The sequence below is a fragment of the Theropithecus gelada genome, chromosome 2 (assembly GCF_003255815.1).
Source record: "Theropithecus gelada isolate Dixy chromosome 2, Tgel_1.0, whole genome shotgun sequence".
Taxonomy (NCBI): domain Eukaryota; kingdom Metazoa; phylum Chordata; class Mammalia; order Primates; family Cercopithecidae; genus Theropithecus; species Theropithecus gelada.
Window position 1 is genome coordinate 91,233,766 of NC_037669.1, and position 19,101 is coordinate 91,252,866.

Genomic DNA, 19,101 nt, shown 5'->3' on the forward strand with positions numbered 1-19,101 from the left:
CACTATCACTTAATGTCACCCTAGTCTATAAAGTAAGTAATGACCCTTTGATGGAAGGTAGGCCCAGGAAGACAGAAGGCAGAACAAAGGCTGGCCATACCTCCACATAGTCCCTGAAGAGGTAGCGCCTGTATTTCTCTCTCAATTCTTCATTGGGAAGCAATGGAAACACGAAGTCCTCTGGTGTACGGAGTGGACAGTCCTGAGCCATACAAGAGACTCCTGTTGAACAAAAACAACCTGATGGGGCCAGGTGCAATGGCTCATGCCTGTAATCCCAGCACTTTGGGAGGCCAAGGCAGGCAGATCACCTGAGGTCGGGAGTTCAAGACCAGTCTGACCAACATGGTGAAACCCCGTCTCCACTAAAAATACAAAATTAGCCGGGCATGGTGGCACATGCCTGTAATCCCAGTTACTCGGGAGGCTGAGGCAGGAGAATCGCTTGAACCCAGGAGGCGGAGGTTGTGGTGAGCCGAGATCGCGCGATTGCACTCCAGCCTGGGCAACAAGAGCGAAACTCTGTCTCAAAAACAAAAACAAAAACAAAAACAAAACAAAAAAACCAAACAGGACGGGCGCAGTGGCTCAAGCCTATAATCCCAGCACTCTGGGAGGCCGAGACGGGAGGATCACGAGGTCAGGAGATCGAGACCATCCTGGCTAACATGGTGAAACCCCGTCTCTACTAAAAAATACAAAAAACTAGCCGGGCGAGGTGGCGGGCACCTGTAGTCCCAGCTACTTGGGAGGCTGAGGCAGGAGAATGGCGTAAACCCGGGAGGCGGAGCTTGCAGTGAGCTGAGATCTGGCCACTGCACTCCAGCCTGGGCGACAGAGCCAGACTCCGTCTCAAAAAAACAAACAAACAAACAAACCATCATGGACAACCATACTGCAGAAGACACAATGACACAATTTGCCCACCCAATTCACTCAACAAATCCAAGTTGCATAAAAGAAACCCTTCAAGCAACAGAATTTATTCAAAGAGAAATTAGCATATTTTCACGGCAATGAAACTAAAACATTATCCCAAATGATATCACTAATGGCACCATTAAATAACAAAACCATTTTAAAAATCCTTATTTACAGTTCTTGACTAACAACTGAGTTTTGTGATGTTTAACATTATTTACAGGTGATTATCACCAATTGTGGGACTCTGCAGATATCAATTAATGTGATACTAATTTGTTTCAGTATCATCAAATTTGATTTGTGCTATGTTACCTAAATAGCAGCAAACTCCTGTGGGCATTTCTGAGTTATGGTTGCCACTTGTGGAATTAAGGTAGGCATTTTAAAGGACGGTTCTCCCAAAAGGTGAGAGAAGGTTGCTCTGCACTCATGTTAACATTTACAACAGTGTATTTAGTTTTCTCATTTTGCTTGCTGAGGACTGGGGAAACCTTTGTCACTGTTTGTATTGATGTATTTGAAAATCATTAGTTCTGATGATAAAAATCTCAATCAGGCTCAGAAGAAAATACTCAGTTTACTTGAGTACATGAAAAAGCAGAGTCAAAGATAAACACTTAATGCCAGCTTTTTATAAGTTCTGTGGCAGACTCACCCACGCCCACGCCGTCCTTGATGAGAACTGAGCAGTGCTGCTCCCAGCAGCTGCGGCAAAACTGGTGCTGACAGGCCAAAGAGAGTAGGTTTTCCTTTCGCACAAACTGCATACACACTGCACAGTGGTGAGGGGGATGGGATGTGGGAACCTGGAGAGAAATAGAGCCACGTGAGCCAAAGAGGAGTCAGGTCCAGGAGGCCATAAGGGTACCTCATGCAGCCGGGTGCATGGGAAGTGATCCTTACCCTGCAACAAGTATCAGCATTCAACTGCAATGTGTGGACTCTGAGTCCCAAGGGTACTAAGCTAAAAGTATACAACAGGAAGGCTTCCTGAAGGATGTAGCAGCTGGGCTGGGCTTACAGAATCACCAGGCTTCAGAGGCAGAAAGAAGGCTGAAATGAGAACTTACGGTGGTTTATAATGGCGGACTGAAAAACTCAGGGTTTCAGAATTGCCAAGGTCCTTAAGAGGTCACTTAGTCCAACTTCTTTTAGAAGCTATCAGGTTTCTTTTGTAAACTACCCCTGTTAAGCACAGCAGAGTTGCCCCTCACAACTTCTAGAAACCCAGTCACAAAGGTTATTAGAGGATAAGTCTATAAATCGTCCAACGGCCAACATTGTAATTTTACTTGTCAAGGACAGTGGTTTCACTATATCGATGTGCCCAAACCACAAAATACTACAGCCTTTACTAAGTTACAACTCATCCTTAATACACCAGATGTCACATGTAATTAATATGGGGAGGTGGCAGGGGGATGTGGAGACACCTACTAGGGAAGAAACTCTTCTAGAATGTGTGCAAATAACAGTATAGCATGTACTCCTGAATCCACATTACGCTACACAAACTGGCAGAGAAAGACAATCTGGGGACCTTGGCTAAAACCACGAACCAATGGAAAAGTCCACTTATAAGAACATTAGCTTCTTTTTAGTTTACTGGAAATATAAAAAAACAAGTTGAGGAAAAGAACTGGATTCTCATGTTTATCCATTTTGCTTCTGGAAACCTTTGTCTTAAGAGGCTGCAGAAATTATGTGGTGATCTGAGCCCCAATTCTGCCTTCCAAGATCTCTTTTAGCATGGCCCTCATTCAAAAAATATTTGACAGGCCGGGCGCGGTGGCTCAAGCCTGTAATCCCAGCACTTTGGGAGGCCGAGACGGGCGGATCACGAGGTCAGGAGATCGAGACCATCCTGGCTAACATGGTGAAACCCCGTCTCTATTAAGAAATACAAAAAACTAGCCGGGCGAGGTGGCGGGCGTCTGTAGTCCCAGCTACTCGGGAGGCTGAGGCCGGAGAATGGCGTGAACCCGGGAGGCGGAGCTTGCAGTGAGCTGAGATCCGGCCACTGCACTCCAGCCGGGGCGACAGAGCGAGACCCCCTCTAAAAAAAAAAAAAAAAAAAAACAAAAAATATTTGACAAATGTTCGTTTAGCTCCTAGATACACAGGAAATTGCTATGCATTATTAAAATACAGCTTCTATGGTAGGGGTGGTAAAACAATATGAGTTAATCACTATAACACACGTGTAAAAGTTTATAGATATAATTAGGTGAGTTTCCAGAGGAATGATCCAGGAGAAAGGCTTTGTCAAAGAGGTGGCTTAGATTCTTAGATTCCTTTTTTTTCCTTTTGATAGAGTCTCTGTCACCCAGGCTGGAGTGCAGTGGTGCAATCTTGGCTTGCACCAAGTGGTGCAACCTCCACCTCCCTGCCTTCAATCGTTCAAGCGATTCTCTTGCCTCAGCCTCCCAAGTAGCTAGGATTACAGGTATGAGACGCCATGCCTGGTTAATTTTTGTATTTTTAGTAGAGATGGGTTTTCACCATGTTTGCCAGGCTGGTCTTGAACTCCTGACCTCAAGTGATCCGCCCACCTCGACCTCCCAAAGTGCTGGGATTATGGGCCTGAGCCACTGTGCCTGGCCGGACTGGGGTCTTTAAAGGTGAATTCCCTCTCTCTAAGCGAAGGTGGAAACAGAGTCTGGACGTTCTAGGAAGGGAAGGCACAAACAGAATAGAAGACATGTGCGGTAATCTCAGAAACACCAAGGCACCCACAAAGAATGGAGTGCAGGCTGAAAGTGCAGAGAGGAAGGTGGGGCTGGAGAGGGCCAAAGGACAGGCAATGATTTAGTCCCTAACTGTAAGGAAACTTTTCAAACTGTAACAGAAGATTTAAGTCAATACTAGAACAAATACTGTGGGCATGTTGAACTATAAACAAAGCAAAGATAGCTTTTTTTTTTTTTTTGAGACAGAGTCTTGCTTTGTCGCCCAGGCTGGAGTGCAGTGGTATGATCTTGGCTCACTGCAAGCTCCACCTCCCAGGTTCACGCCATTCTCCTGCCTCAGCCTCCCGAGTAGCTGGGACTATAGGCACCCGCCACCACGCCCGGCTAATTTTTTTTTTGTATTTTTAGTAGAGACGGGATTTCACCGTGTTAACCAGGATGGTCTTGATCTCCTGACCTCGTGATCCGCCCGCCTTGGCCTCCCAAAGTGCTGGGATTACAGACGTGGGCCACCGCGCCTGCCCAAGCAAAGATAGCTCTTAACGACACTGCAAGCCAAAGCAAGAACCATGTGCAATCATGAGAAGCCTCATTCAAGTAATAGACACTCACATGTTTTGATGGATTAGGCTGAACTCGAGCCTCAACAAGCAGTTGAGCAGAATTGGACTTGAATCTACAAAACAAAAAGCAGAAATGAAGGGAATCAGAAGCTAAAGACATTTTTACCCCTGAACAATAACAGGACAGACAAAGATGTTTAGAGCATCTTTGTCTCTACTTTCTCATAGAACCAAGCCTCCTTTTATCTCAGTACAAAGACTTTTTTCCTCAAGACAGAAAATGCAAAATATAAAGGAATAATAAAAAATATAAAGCCTGATAAATTATGCTACATTTAAGAACCTCAATTCATCAGAAGACACCAAAGTCAAAAGCCAAGCCATAAGCTGGAAGATAATTCAATATATAAACTTCTAGGCCAGGCTCATGCCTGTAATCCCAGCATTTTGGGAGGCTGAGGGGGGCAGATCACTTGAGGTCAGGAGTTTGAGACCAGCCTGGCCAATATGATGAAACCCCGTTTCTATTAAAAATACAAAAATTAGCTGGGCATGGTGACACATGCCTGTAGCCCCAGCTACTTGGGAGGCAGAGGTTGCAATAAGTCGAGATTGTGCCATTGCACTCCAGCCTGCAAGACAGAGCGAGACTATCTCAAAAAGAAAAAAAAAAAAATTCTATATATATGGCTGGGCGCAGTGGCTCACGCCTGTAATCTTAGCACTTTGGGAGGCCGAGGTGGATAGATCACTTGAGGTCAGGAGTTTGAGACCAACCTGGCCAACACGGTGAAACCCCATCCGGGTGTGTTGGCTCATGCCTGTAATCCCAGCTACTTGGGAGACTGAAGCAGGAGGATCGCTAGAACCTGGGAGGTGGAGGTTGCAGTGCAGTGAGCAGAGACTGCACCAGCCCGGGAGACAGAGCAAGAGTCTTGCTCTGTCTCCAAAACAAAACAAAACAAAACAAACATACACACACACACACACACGTATAACTGGCAAAGGATTACTATTCAGGAAAAACAAAAACTCATATATATATATATATATATAACTGGTGAAGGATCAGTATTCAGAGTAAACAAAAACTCCTAAAAATCCATTTGGTTCTAGGAACTGGACATGGGAGAAGGGGGAAGGATCCATTTAGAAGAACAACATAATTCAATAAAAAATGGGGAGAAGACTTAACAGGCATTTCAAAGGAGGAGGCAGCAAAAATGGCCATTATATATGAAAAGATTCTCAACCTCCTTAATAATACAGGACATTGAAACAATTAGATGCCATTTACAGCCACCAAATTGCAAAACTTTAAGTCTTACAGTATCAGGAACACCTATATACTACTGCTGAGCATGTAAAGTGGTAAATCACTCTGGAAAACAACCTGGAATTATTTAGCAAAGGCAAAAATAAACGTATGCTATAGCCAATAATTCCTTTTCTATATTTAACTCCAGAAAAATTATGTGACAGTAGGAGTCACCTACAATAATTTTCCATTTAAACAGAATTATCAAGTGGCAATAAAGTGCCACACAAAGCCTAGGTCAACAAATTTCCAAGATATTAGGAATTGGAGCAGAAAAGACTTATGTCTCATCTATGTGATTTCTACCTAGTCAGAATGCTTCCCTCAACTATCCTTATTGAGGGGCCCATTTTATTCCTAATTCCCACACTAGTCTTTTAAGTCTCTTTTGCCATCCAAACCTCCACTCCTGAGTTATGCTGAGAGTTTAGGCAGTGAGAGATATCCTATTGCCAGAACCTATGTGGTTCCCGAGTTTTGGGCAGTAGTATAATAATAAGGCAGCAGAAGTTCATCTGCAATTTCATCTAAATATATTCCAACTCAAGTACACAGGATGAGAGCAGTTAGTGAATCAGGAACACATTTGCTCTTTCCTGATTGTGCTGAGCTGTTCCAGCTGGTATGTCCTTCCCAGTTGTGTTCAGCCTGGAGAAGGAAAAGCATGACCTTCCTCTGTAAATTCTACTAAAAATACAAGAATTAGCCAGGCGTGGTGGCAAGTGCTGGTAATCCCAGCTACTTTGTAGGTTGTGGCGGGAGAGTTGCTTGAACCCTGGAGGCGGAGGTTGCAGTAAGGCAATGTCGTGCCACTGCACTCCAGCCTGGGTGACAGAGTGAGACTTTGTCTCAAAAAAATAAAAATAAAAAAAAATCATACCATATGAGAAAGGAAAATTTACTGCAGTGTGAAAGAGTAGGAATGGTAACAAGTACTTCTCACCAGAGGGAATTTTGCTCCCCACGAGTTATTTGACAATGTTTGGAGACATTCTGATTGCCAAGGACTTAGAGGTGTGGCAGAATAGAGCCCAGGGACGCTGCTAGACATCCTACAATTCACAGATCAGGCCCCCACAACAAAGAGTTATCTAGCCTAAAATGTCAATAATGCTGAGGATGAGAAACACTGTGCGAGACAAGGGCACATGCCTCCAAGGGTGAGCATAAAAGATTCCTACAGAGGATGCAGAGGAGGAGGTGTCCCTTTTCCTGACAACTTATAAGACATCTTGAGACTCTAAGGTCTGTATCTTAAGATCTCTAGTTCTGGAGGAGGTGGAAAGAAATACTCAAATACGCTGCTGGTAGAGGTGGTGGGTGGTAAAGCAGCCTGTATTTTTTTCTTTTTTTTTTTTTTTTTTTGAGACGGAGTCTCACTCTGCCACCAGGCTGGAGTGTAGTGGCGCAATCTTGGCTCACTGCAACCTCCGCCTCCAGGGTTTAAGCGATTCTTTTGCCTCAGCCTTCTGAGTAGCTGGGACTACAGGAGTGCACCACCACGCTAGGTTAATTTTCATATTTTTAGTAGAGACAGGGTTTCACCATGGTGGCCAGGCTGATTTCGACTCCTGACCTCAGGTGATCCGCCTGCCTCAGCCTCCCAAAGTGCTGAGATTACAAGCGTAAGCCACCACGTATGGCCAGCAGCCTACATTTTCTAAAGGAAATATGACTTGTACTATGATACAATCCTCAAGTTGACATATCCAAAAGAAGTAAAAGATGTTGGCATGTGTTACCTAGAAACGCACTGATTAAAAATTAACAATGGGAAAGAAAATCTGAATTAACTTCACTGTGCAACAAAAGAGGTTTGGAAAAAGCATGGAATATCTACGATAGAATACTGTGCTAGTATAAAACTGGGGTAGAAGAATATACTGAAGACACAGGGAAAGTTCACAACATATTAAGAGAAGAGGATGGAAAACAGAATCCAATGTTTTAAAAATATACCATGCATATTGGAATATAGTCCAAAATGTAAACAATAATCACCATGGAGAGCAGAGCTATGGGCAATGTTATCTCTCCTCCCCCAAATACCTTACCTGTCCAATATCTCTGAAACTTGCCAGTGGAAATTAACTAATATAAGTTTAGCAACTGAATGAGATACCTAGAAAGAAGAAAGAAAAAAAATCGAATTATAATTGCATTTTCTTTTAAGGTGTTTCACATTTTGAGAACCGCATACATTCATGTCTATGCCAAGCCCAGACTGGATTACCAAATTCCTCCTCTTGGTTCTCTGCTTTGTCTTTTAAGTTCAGACTCTTACAATCTTAGTGATTTCAAGAATCTCTTTATTTTCGATCTTTGTTTTCATTAATAAACCTTTCAAGAAAATTAATTTCATTTGAAACTTAAAGACACTCATTTTACAATAACAACCTAGCATCTATTAATAACATAAACAACAGAGCTGGGGTTTCCTTCATGTCATATATGTTCCCTCAAGCTGCTGTAGGAGGTTGTACACCAGAAGCACATCTCTATTAAGGCCTGTTACTTGTAGAAAATCCCCAGGTCTGGGTTTGCATAAACCCTACAGAAACACCAGAAAACAACCAACAAAACATAAAAACCCAAAACTCAGTTTAAAATCACTGAATTCCCAGCAGCCAATGAGTCCTAGTTGCAAGGACAGTTTCAAAATTTGTGGGCAGCCTTTCTGGCCTCTATATGTTCTTAAGAGACATTTAAAGCACATGGTTATAGCTACTAAAGAACCTTAGAAGGTGGTTGAGCTAGCAATTCTATTTCTGTAAAGTCTCCCTGAGGAAATGACAGAGGATATGTTTACCACAGGATTATTTACAATAGTAAAAAATTAGAAATAACCTAAATATCCAACAAAAATGAGTTAAATAATATATGACAGATCTATGCAATAGACTACTACGTGGTTATTTTAAAAGATTTAGTTTATTGACATAGAAAGATGTTCTTTTTTTTTTTTTTTTGAGACAGTCTTTGTCACCCAGGCCGGAGTGCACTGGCTGACCTCGGCTCACTGCAACCTCTGTCTCCCAGGCTCAAGTGATTCTCCTGCCTCAGCCTCCCGAGTAGCTGGGATTACAGGCATGCGCTACCACGCCCAGCTAATTTTTGTATTTTTAGTAGAGACAGGGTTTCACCATGTTGGCCAGGCTGGTCTTGAACTCCTGACCTCAGGTTATCCGCCTACCTTGGTCTCCCAAAGTGCTGGATATTACAGGTGTGATTACAGGTATGACCCATTGCACCCGGCCACTATTTTTTTTTTTTTTTTAAATAATGAGCTGCGCTATGTTGTCTAGACTGGAATACAAGGCTATTCACAGGCATGATCAGTGCACACTACAGCTTTGAACTCCTGGGCTCAAGTGATCCTTCCACCTCAACCTCTCGGGCACTACAGGTGCATATCACTTCACCCACCTTAGAAGCTCATATTTTAATGTTAGGTTAAAGAAGCATATAAGCATCTACATGTTATAGTCGTAATTGAGACGTAAGCTAGTTACAAAACACCCTAAGTGTCAAGACTTGGGTGAGACCACAGAAGACTGGGATGTGTTTGGAAGCCTTAGATCATCAGGCTTCCCAGAGAAAGCAATACACACCATGAGGGTACTACTAAAGCAAGGAGAAAGTAGGAGCATATTTACAGTTAGGGTGACAAGAAAACACACAGAACATTGTCTGCTCACTGGACTGAGTCCTTAAACAAGAGCTACCATGGATCCGTAAGGTAGTATGTGTCTGGTCCACAGATAAGAACTGCAGCAGAGGAAAGACACACAGTGACCACCACATGATCCCTCCTTCTAGCACTCAAGTCACTCCTGAAAGGAGACAAGTGAGCACCTACTAAACAAGGGCACATCCCAGTATATAATGAGTGTCAAAGGCTATGCAATCAGTGAGTGCTTCCTGTCCTATAGTCCAGGTACATCTGGAGAAAAATCAAGGACTCAAGACAGCTTACTTCGCTCAGGATGGGGGTCCCTATTTTCCTTCCAAGGTAAGTGGCATCTGACCCATGCATGCTGCCACAGTATTTTCTTGCAGAAGCCCATGTAGACTTTAGGCCTAGGTTTCCCAAATTATGGCTGGTATTTCTTCTGTGTCCTCAACAAAGCTATTCGTCCCCAACAGACCACTATCACAAAATGAGAAGAGAGACAAGACATCTTGTTTAAACTTTAACAACTGCTGAAATACAGCCTTTGGATACAAATAGCTTTTTAATTTATTTTTTATTTTATTATTATTATTATTATTATTATTATTATTATTATTATCTATTTTTTGAGATGGAGTCTCACTCTTTTGCCTGGGCTGGAGTGCAGTGGTGCGATCTCAGCTCACTGCAAGCTCCGCCTCCCAGGTTCACGCCACTCTCCTGCCTCAGCCTCCCGAGTAGCTGGGACTACAGGTACTTGCCTCCATGCCGGGCTAATTTTTCATAGTTTTAGTAGACACAGAGTTTCCCCATGTTAGCCAGGATGGTCTTGATCTCCTGACCTCGTCATCTGCCCGCCTTGGCCTTCCAAAGTGCTGGGATTACAGGCGTGAGTCAGCACGCCCGGCCTATTTTATTATTATTATTTTTGAGATAGGATCTCACTATGTTTCCCAGACTAGAGTGCAGTGGCGTGATCGCGGCTCACTGCAACCTCCACTTCCTGGGCTCAAGTGATACTCCCAGCTCAGCCTCCTGAATAGCTGGGACTACAGGTGCAAGCCACCACGTCCAGTTAATTTTTTAAAATTTTGTAGAGACATGGTTTCTCCATGTTGCCTAGTTTACTCCTCAACTCCTAAGCGCGAGCAATCTGCCTGCCTCGGCCTCCCAAAGTGCAGAGATTACAGGTGTGAGCTACTGAGCCCAGCCCTTTTTTTTTTTTTGAGACAGAGTCTCCCTCTGTCGCCCTGGCTGGAGTGCAGTGGTACGATCTTGACTTACTACAACCTCCGCCTCCCGAATTCAAGCAATTCTCTGCCTCAGCCTCCCAAGTAGCTGGGATTACAGGCGCCCGCCACCACGTCAATTTTTTTTTTTTTTTTTTGAGAAAGAGTCTCTCTCTGTTGCCCAGGCTGGAGTGCAGTGGTGCAATCTCGGCTCACTGCAAGTTCCACCTCCCAGGTTCACACCATTCTCCTGCCTCAGCCTCCCAAGTAGCTGGGACTGCAGGCGCCACCACGCCCAGCTAATTTTTCTTTCGTATTTTTCAGTAGAGATGGGGTTTCACCGTGTTAGCCACGGTGGTCTCGATCTCCTGACCTCGTGATCCGCCCGCCTCGGCCTCCCAAAGTGCTGGGATTACAGGCGTGAGCCACCGCACCCAGCCAAATTTTTGTATTTTTAGTAGAGACGGGGTTTCACCATCTTGGCCAGGCTGGTCTTGAACTCCTGACCTCATGATCCACCAGCCTCAGCCTCCCAAAGTGCTGGGATTACAGGCATGAGCCACCGTGCCCAGCCTATTTTTTTAAATAGAGATGAGGCTATGTTGTCCAGGCTACAGTACGGTGGCTGTTCACAGAAACGATCCTACTACTGATGAGCACAAGGGTTTTTTGTTCTGTTTTTCACAGACAGGGTCTTGTTTTGTTGTACAGGTTGGAATGCAGTGGCATGATCATCGCTCACTGTAACCAAGAACTCCTGGGTTCGAGCAATACTCTCACCTCAGCCTCCCAAGACGCTAAGACTACAAGCCCATACCACCCCCCCCCAGCTAATCTGTTGTTGTTGTTATAGAGAGGAGCTCATTATATTGCTCAGGCTGGTCTCAAACTCCTGGTCTCGAGTGATCCTCCTGCAGCACAGGAGTTTTGACCTGCTCTGTTTCCAATCTAGGTCAGTTTACCCCTCAAATAGTTTTAAAAAACATGAAGTGGGGCCAGGTGCAGTGGCTCACACCTGTAATTCCAGCACTTTGGAAGACCGAGGCGGGTGGATCACAAGGTCAGGAGATCAAGACCAGCTTGGCTAATATGGTGACATCCCGTCGCTACTAAAAATACAAAAATTAGCTGTGTGGTAGTGGGCGCCTGTAGTCCCAGTTACTTGGGAAGTTGAGGCAGGAGAATCGCTTGAACCCAGGAGGCGGAGGTTGCATGAGCTGAGATCACATCACTGTACTCCAGCCTGGGCGACAGCAGAGCAAGACTCCGTCTCAAAAACAAAAAACAAAAAACAAACAAAAAAACACCATGGAGTGATACTGCTTTAGATGAACTCCTTGCTGGAAGCTTTTCTTTCTTCTCATACCCAGAGGGGCCCAATCAGCCTTACACCATGCTTTCTGTTCTGACTTCTACATGTCTCATTATACATGACCACCAAGTCCTAGCAAAGATACTACGCCACCTAGGAAACTCAGAGGAATTCTGACCATGTCCAATAGCTGCCACCTTTTTTTCACTACAGCTGGGCACTTTACGCTAAGAACAGGGGTCAGGTTGACTTACAGATCCACAAAGCCCAGAAACAGATGGCACACTGAGTAGCCACTCAACAAATGCTCATTATTTAAATGATATGTCTTTAACCTGTGGATTTAAAATAAAATTTTGCTGTTTCATTAGAAAGGTCAAGAAAGTTTAACACTGATCTCTTGATTTCAACAGCACTAACAGCCACAATGAAGCCTCAGAATTAACACACTAGGTAAAGCTCACCTACAGATAACAACATAACCCTCTACTAAAGCCAAGAATTTCCTGATGACTATAAGTCTGCTAATGACCAACTCAGAATACCCCAGCAGAGCTGAGTTCTGGTGAGAACAAATAATTGAAAGGGAGATAGGCCTACCACTTTATAAAATGGACAGTGGAGAGGTGTAAATCTATTCTTTTTGTTTGTTTGTTTGTTTTTTTTTTGAGACGGAGTCTCGCTCTGTCGCCCAGGCTGGAGTGCAGTGGCCGGATCTCAGCTCAATGCAAGCTCCGCCTCCTGGGTTCACGCCATTCTCCTGCCTCAGCCTCCCGAGTAGCTGGGACTACAGGCGCCCGCCACCTCGCCCGGCTAGTTTTTTGTATTTTTTTAGTAGAGACGGGGTTTCACCAAATCTATTCTTTTAATGGCAACAGCCAAGAGTACATCAATATATATAGGATAGGCTAGGCACGGTGGCTCGTGCCTATAATCCCAGCACTTTGGGAGGCCGAGGCGGGCAGATCACTTGACATCAAGAATTAGAGACCAGCTAAGTTGTGGCCAACATGGTGAAACCCTGTCTCTAATAAAAACACAAAAATTAGCTGGGCATAGTGGCAGGCACCTGTAATCCCAACTACTTGGGAAATCAGGAGGCTGAGGAAGGAGAATCGCTTGAGCCCGGGAGGTGGAGGTTGCAGTGAGCTGAGATTGTGCCACTGCACTCCAGCCTGGGTGATAGAACAAGACTCCATCTCAAAAAAATAAATAAATACACACACACACACACACGTCAGCTCTATGCATCTCCCAGCAGCCTTCTGTAAGAGACACTACTGGGACCCCCCCCCCACATCAAGGTGGAGGTGACTGCCAGGCACAGTGGTTCATGCCTGTGGTCCCAGCTACTCAGGAGGCTGAGGCGGGAGAATTGCTAAGCCCAGGAGTTTGACACCACAGCCAGTCTGGCAACACAGCAAAACCCCGTCTCTTTTTTAAAAAAAAAAAAAAAAAAAAGGGCCAGGCGTAGTGGCTCCCTTCTGTAATCCCAGCACTTTGGGAGGCAGAGGCAGGCTGATCACCTGAGGTCAGGAGTTCGAGACCACCCTGGCCAACATGGTGAAACCCCGTCTCTACTAAAAATATAAAAATTAGCTGAGTGTTCTGGTGGGCGCCTGTAATCCTAGCTATTTGGAAGTTGAGGCAGGAGAATCGCTTGAACCCAGGAGATGGATGGAGGTTGCAATGAGCCGACATGGTACCATGCACTCCAGTCTGGGAGAAAGAGTGAGACTCTGTCTCAAAAAAAAGAAAAAAAAAAAAAAAGTAAAGAAGATAATTACCTGTATTAGGTTGATAGTATATAGAAGATTGGAGACTCTCTCCCTCAAAAATCTACTACGAATCTGATGAAATTCTGAGACCACTAATTAAAGGGAAAATGTAGTGTCACTGCACCTCATCCAGTAATGGACACCAGGAAGGATCTATAGGAAAGCCAGATTCCCCAGAGCCCTCTGGGCAAAAGCAGCACAGAGATGGAGAAAAACAATGAGAAAATGATACTCTAGAAAAATATATTCTAAAAAGGTAGTCTCAGCAAGGAGGCCACCTTCTGCCTGATTTGGGTCACAAGAGAGAACTGACTGAAACCCCATCTCAACCCACCAGCAGTTTTCCAGAGGAACCAGTGGCCACCTTGAGCCATCTTGGCCTCCTGGCAGAAGGGCCAAGACAAATCTTCTAAACAATATTAAGCCAGATTAAAGGTAAAAATCTGAGTGACAACAGCTGAGCTTTCTAAGGAACGAATTAATATTCACACCATCCTCTTTTTTTTTTTTTTTTGAGACGGAGTCTCGCTCTGTCGCCCAGGCTGGAGTGCAGTGGCCGGATCTCAGCTCACGGCAAGCTCTGCTTCCCGGGTTTATGCCATTCTCCTGCCTCAGCCTCCCGAGTAGCTGGGACTACAGGCGCCCGCCACCTCGCCCGGCTATTTTTTTTTTTTTTTTTTTTGTATTTTTTAGTAGAGACGGGGTTTCACCGGGTTAGCCAGGATGGTCTCGATCTCCTGACCTTGTGATCCGCCTGTCTCGGCCTCCCAAGGTGCTGGGATTACAGGCTTGAGCCACCGCGCCCGGCCTAAAACCATCAGTCTTTAATGCTCGGAAGAGCTCAACGATACATTTAGAATCTATCACAGTCAACACTTTCACAACTGAGTCCTTCACCCCGTCCCCTTGTTACCCTTTATAATTTGTTCACTTGTGGAGAGAAAACCTTTCAGTAGAATCAAGATGAGCTCTTTTTTTTTTTTTTTTTTTTTTTTGAGACGGAGTCTCGCGCCGTGTCACCCAGGCTGGAGTGCAGTGGCCCGATCTCGGCTCACTGCAAGCTCCGCCTCCCAGGTTCAGGCCATTCTCCTGCCTCAGCCTCCGAGTAGCTGGGACTACAGGCGCCCGCCACCACGCCCGGCTAGTTTTTTGTATTTTTAGTAGAGACGGCGTTTCACCATGTTAGCCAGGATGGTCTCGATCTCCTGACCTCGTGATCCGCCCGCCTCGGCCTCCCAAAGTGCTGGGATTACAGGCTTGAGCCACCGCGCCCGGCCAAGATGAGCTCTTGCTGGGCTGTTTTAATCAAGGAGCTAACAACCTGTTGGTAGTTAAGACTAAGTATTATCAAGACAACTTATAAAGAAAAGGCCAAATCTTTTCCAAAAGAAAAATGGATCCAGGTAGTAACCAATGTAAGCCAAAAAAAAGACTAATGACTTGGAAGGAACACATGTGACCAATGCAGTGTTCAGAATAAACTTGCAGTTCTATTAGATCAACAGGTAGTCAGAGGATTAAAAGTCTTATATATCTATGAATGCTTTTTCTTTTCTGTTGAGATGGAGTCTCATTCTGTCACCCAGGCTAGAGCGCAGTGGCGCAACCTTGGCTCACTGCAACCTCGGCTTCTCAGGTTCAAGTGATTCTCCTGCCTCAGCCTCCCACGTAGCTGGGATTACAGGCAGTCACCATCACGCCCAGGTATTTTTGGTATTTTTACTAGAGATGGGATTTCACCACATTGGCCAGGCTGGTCTCAAACTCCTGACCTCAAGTGATCACCCTGCCTCGGCCTCCCAAAGTGCTGGGATTATGGGCATGAGCCACCAAGCCCGGCACTATGAATGCTTTTTCTATTTCTAGAAACATTAACTGAGGAAAAAACTAGAAATTAAGAACTAGAAAGTTTCTTGTCCAAAAGGAGTCTCAAGATAATTACTGAGTAATCTGAGTCTCTGATTAGAGAGATAAAAAAGGTATCTATTGTTCCCTCCATCTCAAGGGCCAAAAAAAGGATGCCATTTAATAGACACCCTCAATAGGCCAAAGAGGGTGCCATTCATTAGGCTACTGTTTCCAGCAAACCCATTCTCCAATTCATTTCCACTATTCCCCAGAGGAAATCTCATCCCTGTTTAAAGAGCAAACCCTAAGATGGTAGAATTTCTTTGACAGTCACTTTGTACATTCACAAAACCATGAGTAAAGAATAGTTACGGGCTGGGTGTGGTGGCTCAAGCCTGTAATCTCAGCACTCTGGAATGTCAAGTTGGGAGGATTGCTTGAATTCAGGAGTTTGAGACCAGCCTGGGCAAATAGTGAGATCCTGTATCTACAAAAAATCTTTTTTTTTTTGAGACGGAGTCTCACTCTGTTGCTCTGACGGGAGTGCAGTAGCACGATCCCGGCTCACTGCAAGCTCCGCCTCCAGGGTTCACACCATTCTCCTGCCTCAGCCTCCTGAGTAGCTGGAACTATAGGTGCCCGCCACCATGCCTGGCTAATTTTTTGTATTGTTTAGTGGAGACAGGGTTTCACCGTGTCAGTCAGGATGGTCTCCATCTCCTGACTCCCAAAATGCTCAGACTACAGGCGTGAGCCACCACGCCCGGCCTTTTTTTTTTTTTTTTTTTTTTAGATGAAGTGTCGCTCTTGTCCCCAGGCTGGAACATAATGGCGCAATCTTGGTTCACTGCAACCTCTGCCTCAGCCTCCTGAGTAGCTGGGATTACAGGCGCCTGCCACCACGCCCAGCTAATTTTTGTATTTTAATAGAGACGGCGTTTCAACATGTTGGCCAGGCTGGTCTCAAACTGTGACCTCAGGTGATCCACCCGCCTCGGCCTCCCAAAATACTGGGATTACAGGCATGAGCCACCACACCCAGCCAAAACATTTTTTTTTTTTTATTAGCTGGGCATGGTGGCATGTGTCTGTAGTCCTAGCTACTTAGGAGGCTAAGGTAGGAGGATAGCTTGAGCCGAGGAGGTGGAGGCTGCAGTGAGCCATGATCACGCTACGACACTCCAGCTGGGGTGACACAGCAAGACTGTGTTTCAAGAAAATGAATAATGACTGGGCGTGGTGGCTCATGCCTGTAATCCCAGCACTTTGGGAGGCAGAGGTGGTGGGATCACGAGATCAGGAGATTTGAGATCATCCTGGCTAACACGGTGAAACCCTATCTCTACTACAAATACAAAAAATTAGCCGGGCATTGTGGCAGGTGCCTGTAGTCAGTCCCAGCTACTCGGAAGGCTGAGGCAGGAGAATGGCGTGAACCCGAGAGGCGAAGCTTGCAGTGAGCCGAGATCGCGTCACTGCACTCCAGCCTGGGCGACAGAGCAAGACTCCGTCTTTAAAAAAAAAAAAAAAAGAAAATGAATAATCATGTTTAATAATTATAATACTTTTGAAAGTTTATGGAGTCTAACTGCCAAAATCAGAAATAAAAAATTCAGATTATTTCTGATTTTAATTCAATTTGGCTCATAATTTGATAAGATGTTGATTTCAATTGATGAATTTCAATCTATTCAGAATTGCCGGCTGGGCACGGTGGCTTACACCTGTAATCCCAGCACTTTGGGAGGCCAAGGCAGGCAGATCACCTGAGGTCAGGAGTTCGAGATCAGCCTGGCCAACATAGTGAAACCCTGTCTCTACTAAAAATACAAAAATTAGCTGGGCATAGTGGTGGGCCCCTGTAATCCCAGCTACTTGGGAGGCTGCGGCATGAGAATCAGTTGAACTCAAGCAGCAGGGGTTGCAGCGAGCCAAGACTGCACCACTGCACTCCAGCCTGGGTGACAAGAACAAGACTCCATTTCAAAAACAAAAATTGCTGACAGTAGAAATACTAAGATATTCTGTATACACATACACCAGGCAATATAAACTCCCTTGTTGCCAAACTGAAACATTTCTCATACCTTATCTTGCTGATAGAATCAGACACTTAACTTCCCTCTGCCTTAATGACCCCCTCATGATTTCTATGATGTCTTTTGCAGCACCTGTTCAGGTACTCTGTGCTCTTCCTCTTGTATCCCCATCTTGTCAGTGGAGGGCACCACATTCCCACTCCTCTCAAGGTAGGACTGTTGGCCTTTTCCACCATGTCTCACTCTTCCTTAACCACTTTACCCTCTCCCATCATCACCACTCCACTGTCCAATCTCTAGTTCTTCCTCTCCTCCACACTCCCATCAGAAGGGCCTCACTCACATGCAAAGGCATCTTAATGTATATCCCTTCCACTCCATCATCCTTAGGATGAGCTTCCTGACACCCTTACGCAACAGTAATAACACCACAATTCTTGCAGATCCCTTAACTCCTGCCAGGATCAGTTCCTACCTTGTTTAAAACCCGTCACTGCTCTCCAGTATTGACAGGACAAACTTTATATATATGCCTTAGTAGAAGACAGTCTTCAGGAATCACCACCTAATCCCTCCCCACAGCAATTCACTGAATGATTCCAGAACCCCAATATGTTTCTCGTAACTGTCAGCTACCAATAACGCCCTTCTTTGTAGCGTACATTTAGAAATTAAAGAACATACTTCTATAGAACCCTGTGTCAAAGCAGGAATCAAAAGAGAAATTAGAAAATGTTTTGAACTGAATAATGAAAATACCACATAATGAAATTTGTGAGATGCAGCTAATATGCCTACATGAAAATTGAAAACTGTAAACATATATGCTAAAATAGGTCCAAAAATCAAAGACATAAGGATCTAACCTAAGAAGCTAGAAACATTTAGTCACAGCTGTGTATTATAACTAAAAAAAAGGGAAGCTAGAAAAAGATGACTACGTTAAAATGAAGTAAAAAGAAGAAAACAGTGACAATTAAAAAGAGAAAGAAATAAAATCCAAAGCAAGTAACAGCAAAAATTAAGTCTAAAAATGGATTCTTTAAAAATATCAGGCCGGGCGCGGTAGCTCAAGCCTGTAATCCCAGCACTTTGGGAGGCCGAGACGGGCGGATCACGAGGTCAGGAGGTCGAGACCATCCTGGCTAACATGGTGAAACCCTGTCTCTACTAAAAAAAAAAAAAAATACAAAAAACTAGCTGGGCGAGGTGGCAGGCGCCTGTAGTCCCAGCTACTCGGGAGGCTGAGGCAGGAGAATGGCGTAAACCCGGGAGGCGGAACATGCAGTGAGCTGAGATCCAGCCACTGCACTCCAGCCTGGGCGACAGAGTGAGACTCCGTCTCAAAAAAAAAAAAAAAAAAATCAACAAAGTTGATAAAACAGAACAACTAGGAAAAAAGAGAAAACAAATTACCCATAACAGAGGTAGAAGATGGACCACCCCCTACAATTCTTTACAGTAAGACATTAAAAGGGAAATAAGAAAATGTTATGAACAACCTAATTCTAATAAAATTGACATCTTAAATGAAATTAACATGTTCTTTGAAAAATACCAACAACGACACAAAATGAAAAAGAAAAACTGAGCAGCTGTTTATCTAGTAAAGACATGGAATTCATGATCAAAACCCTTCCCACCAAATTCCAGGCCCAGGGATTTTACTGGTGAATTCTATCAACACTAATTTTACAAAAATACTTTTAGAAACTACAGAAGACAGG

General features: G+C 44.5%; 1 protein-coding gene across 1 annotated transcript in view; it reads right to left on the minus strand.

Moving 5' to 3' along the window:
* The window catches only part of ARIH2 (ariadne RBR E3 ubiquitin protein ligase 2), a 69,010-nt gene that overhangs the window by 17,687 nt on the left and 32,222 nt on the right, over positions 1-19,101 (minus strand). Inside the window, exons 4-7 of the mRNA XM_025376424.1 lie at positions 7,550-7,617; positions 4,227-4,290; positions 1,580-1,730; positions 101-222 (exon numbers count right to left, since the gene is read on the minus strand). Coding sequence (XP_025232209.1) covers positions 101-222; positions 1,580-1,730; positions 4,227-4,290; positions 7,550-7,617 — 405 coding nt within the window. The remainder of the gene's footprint in view (positions 1-100; positions 223-1,579; positions 1,731-4,226; positions 4,291-7,549; positions 7,618-19,101) is intronic.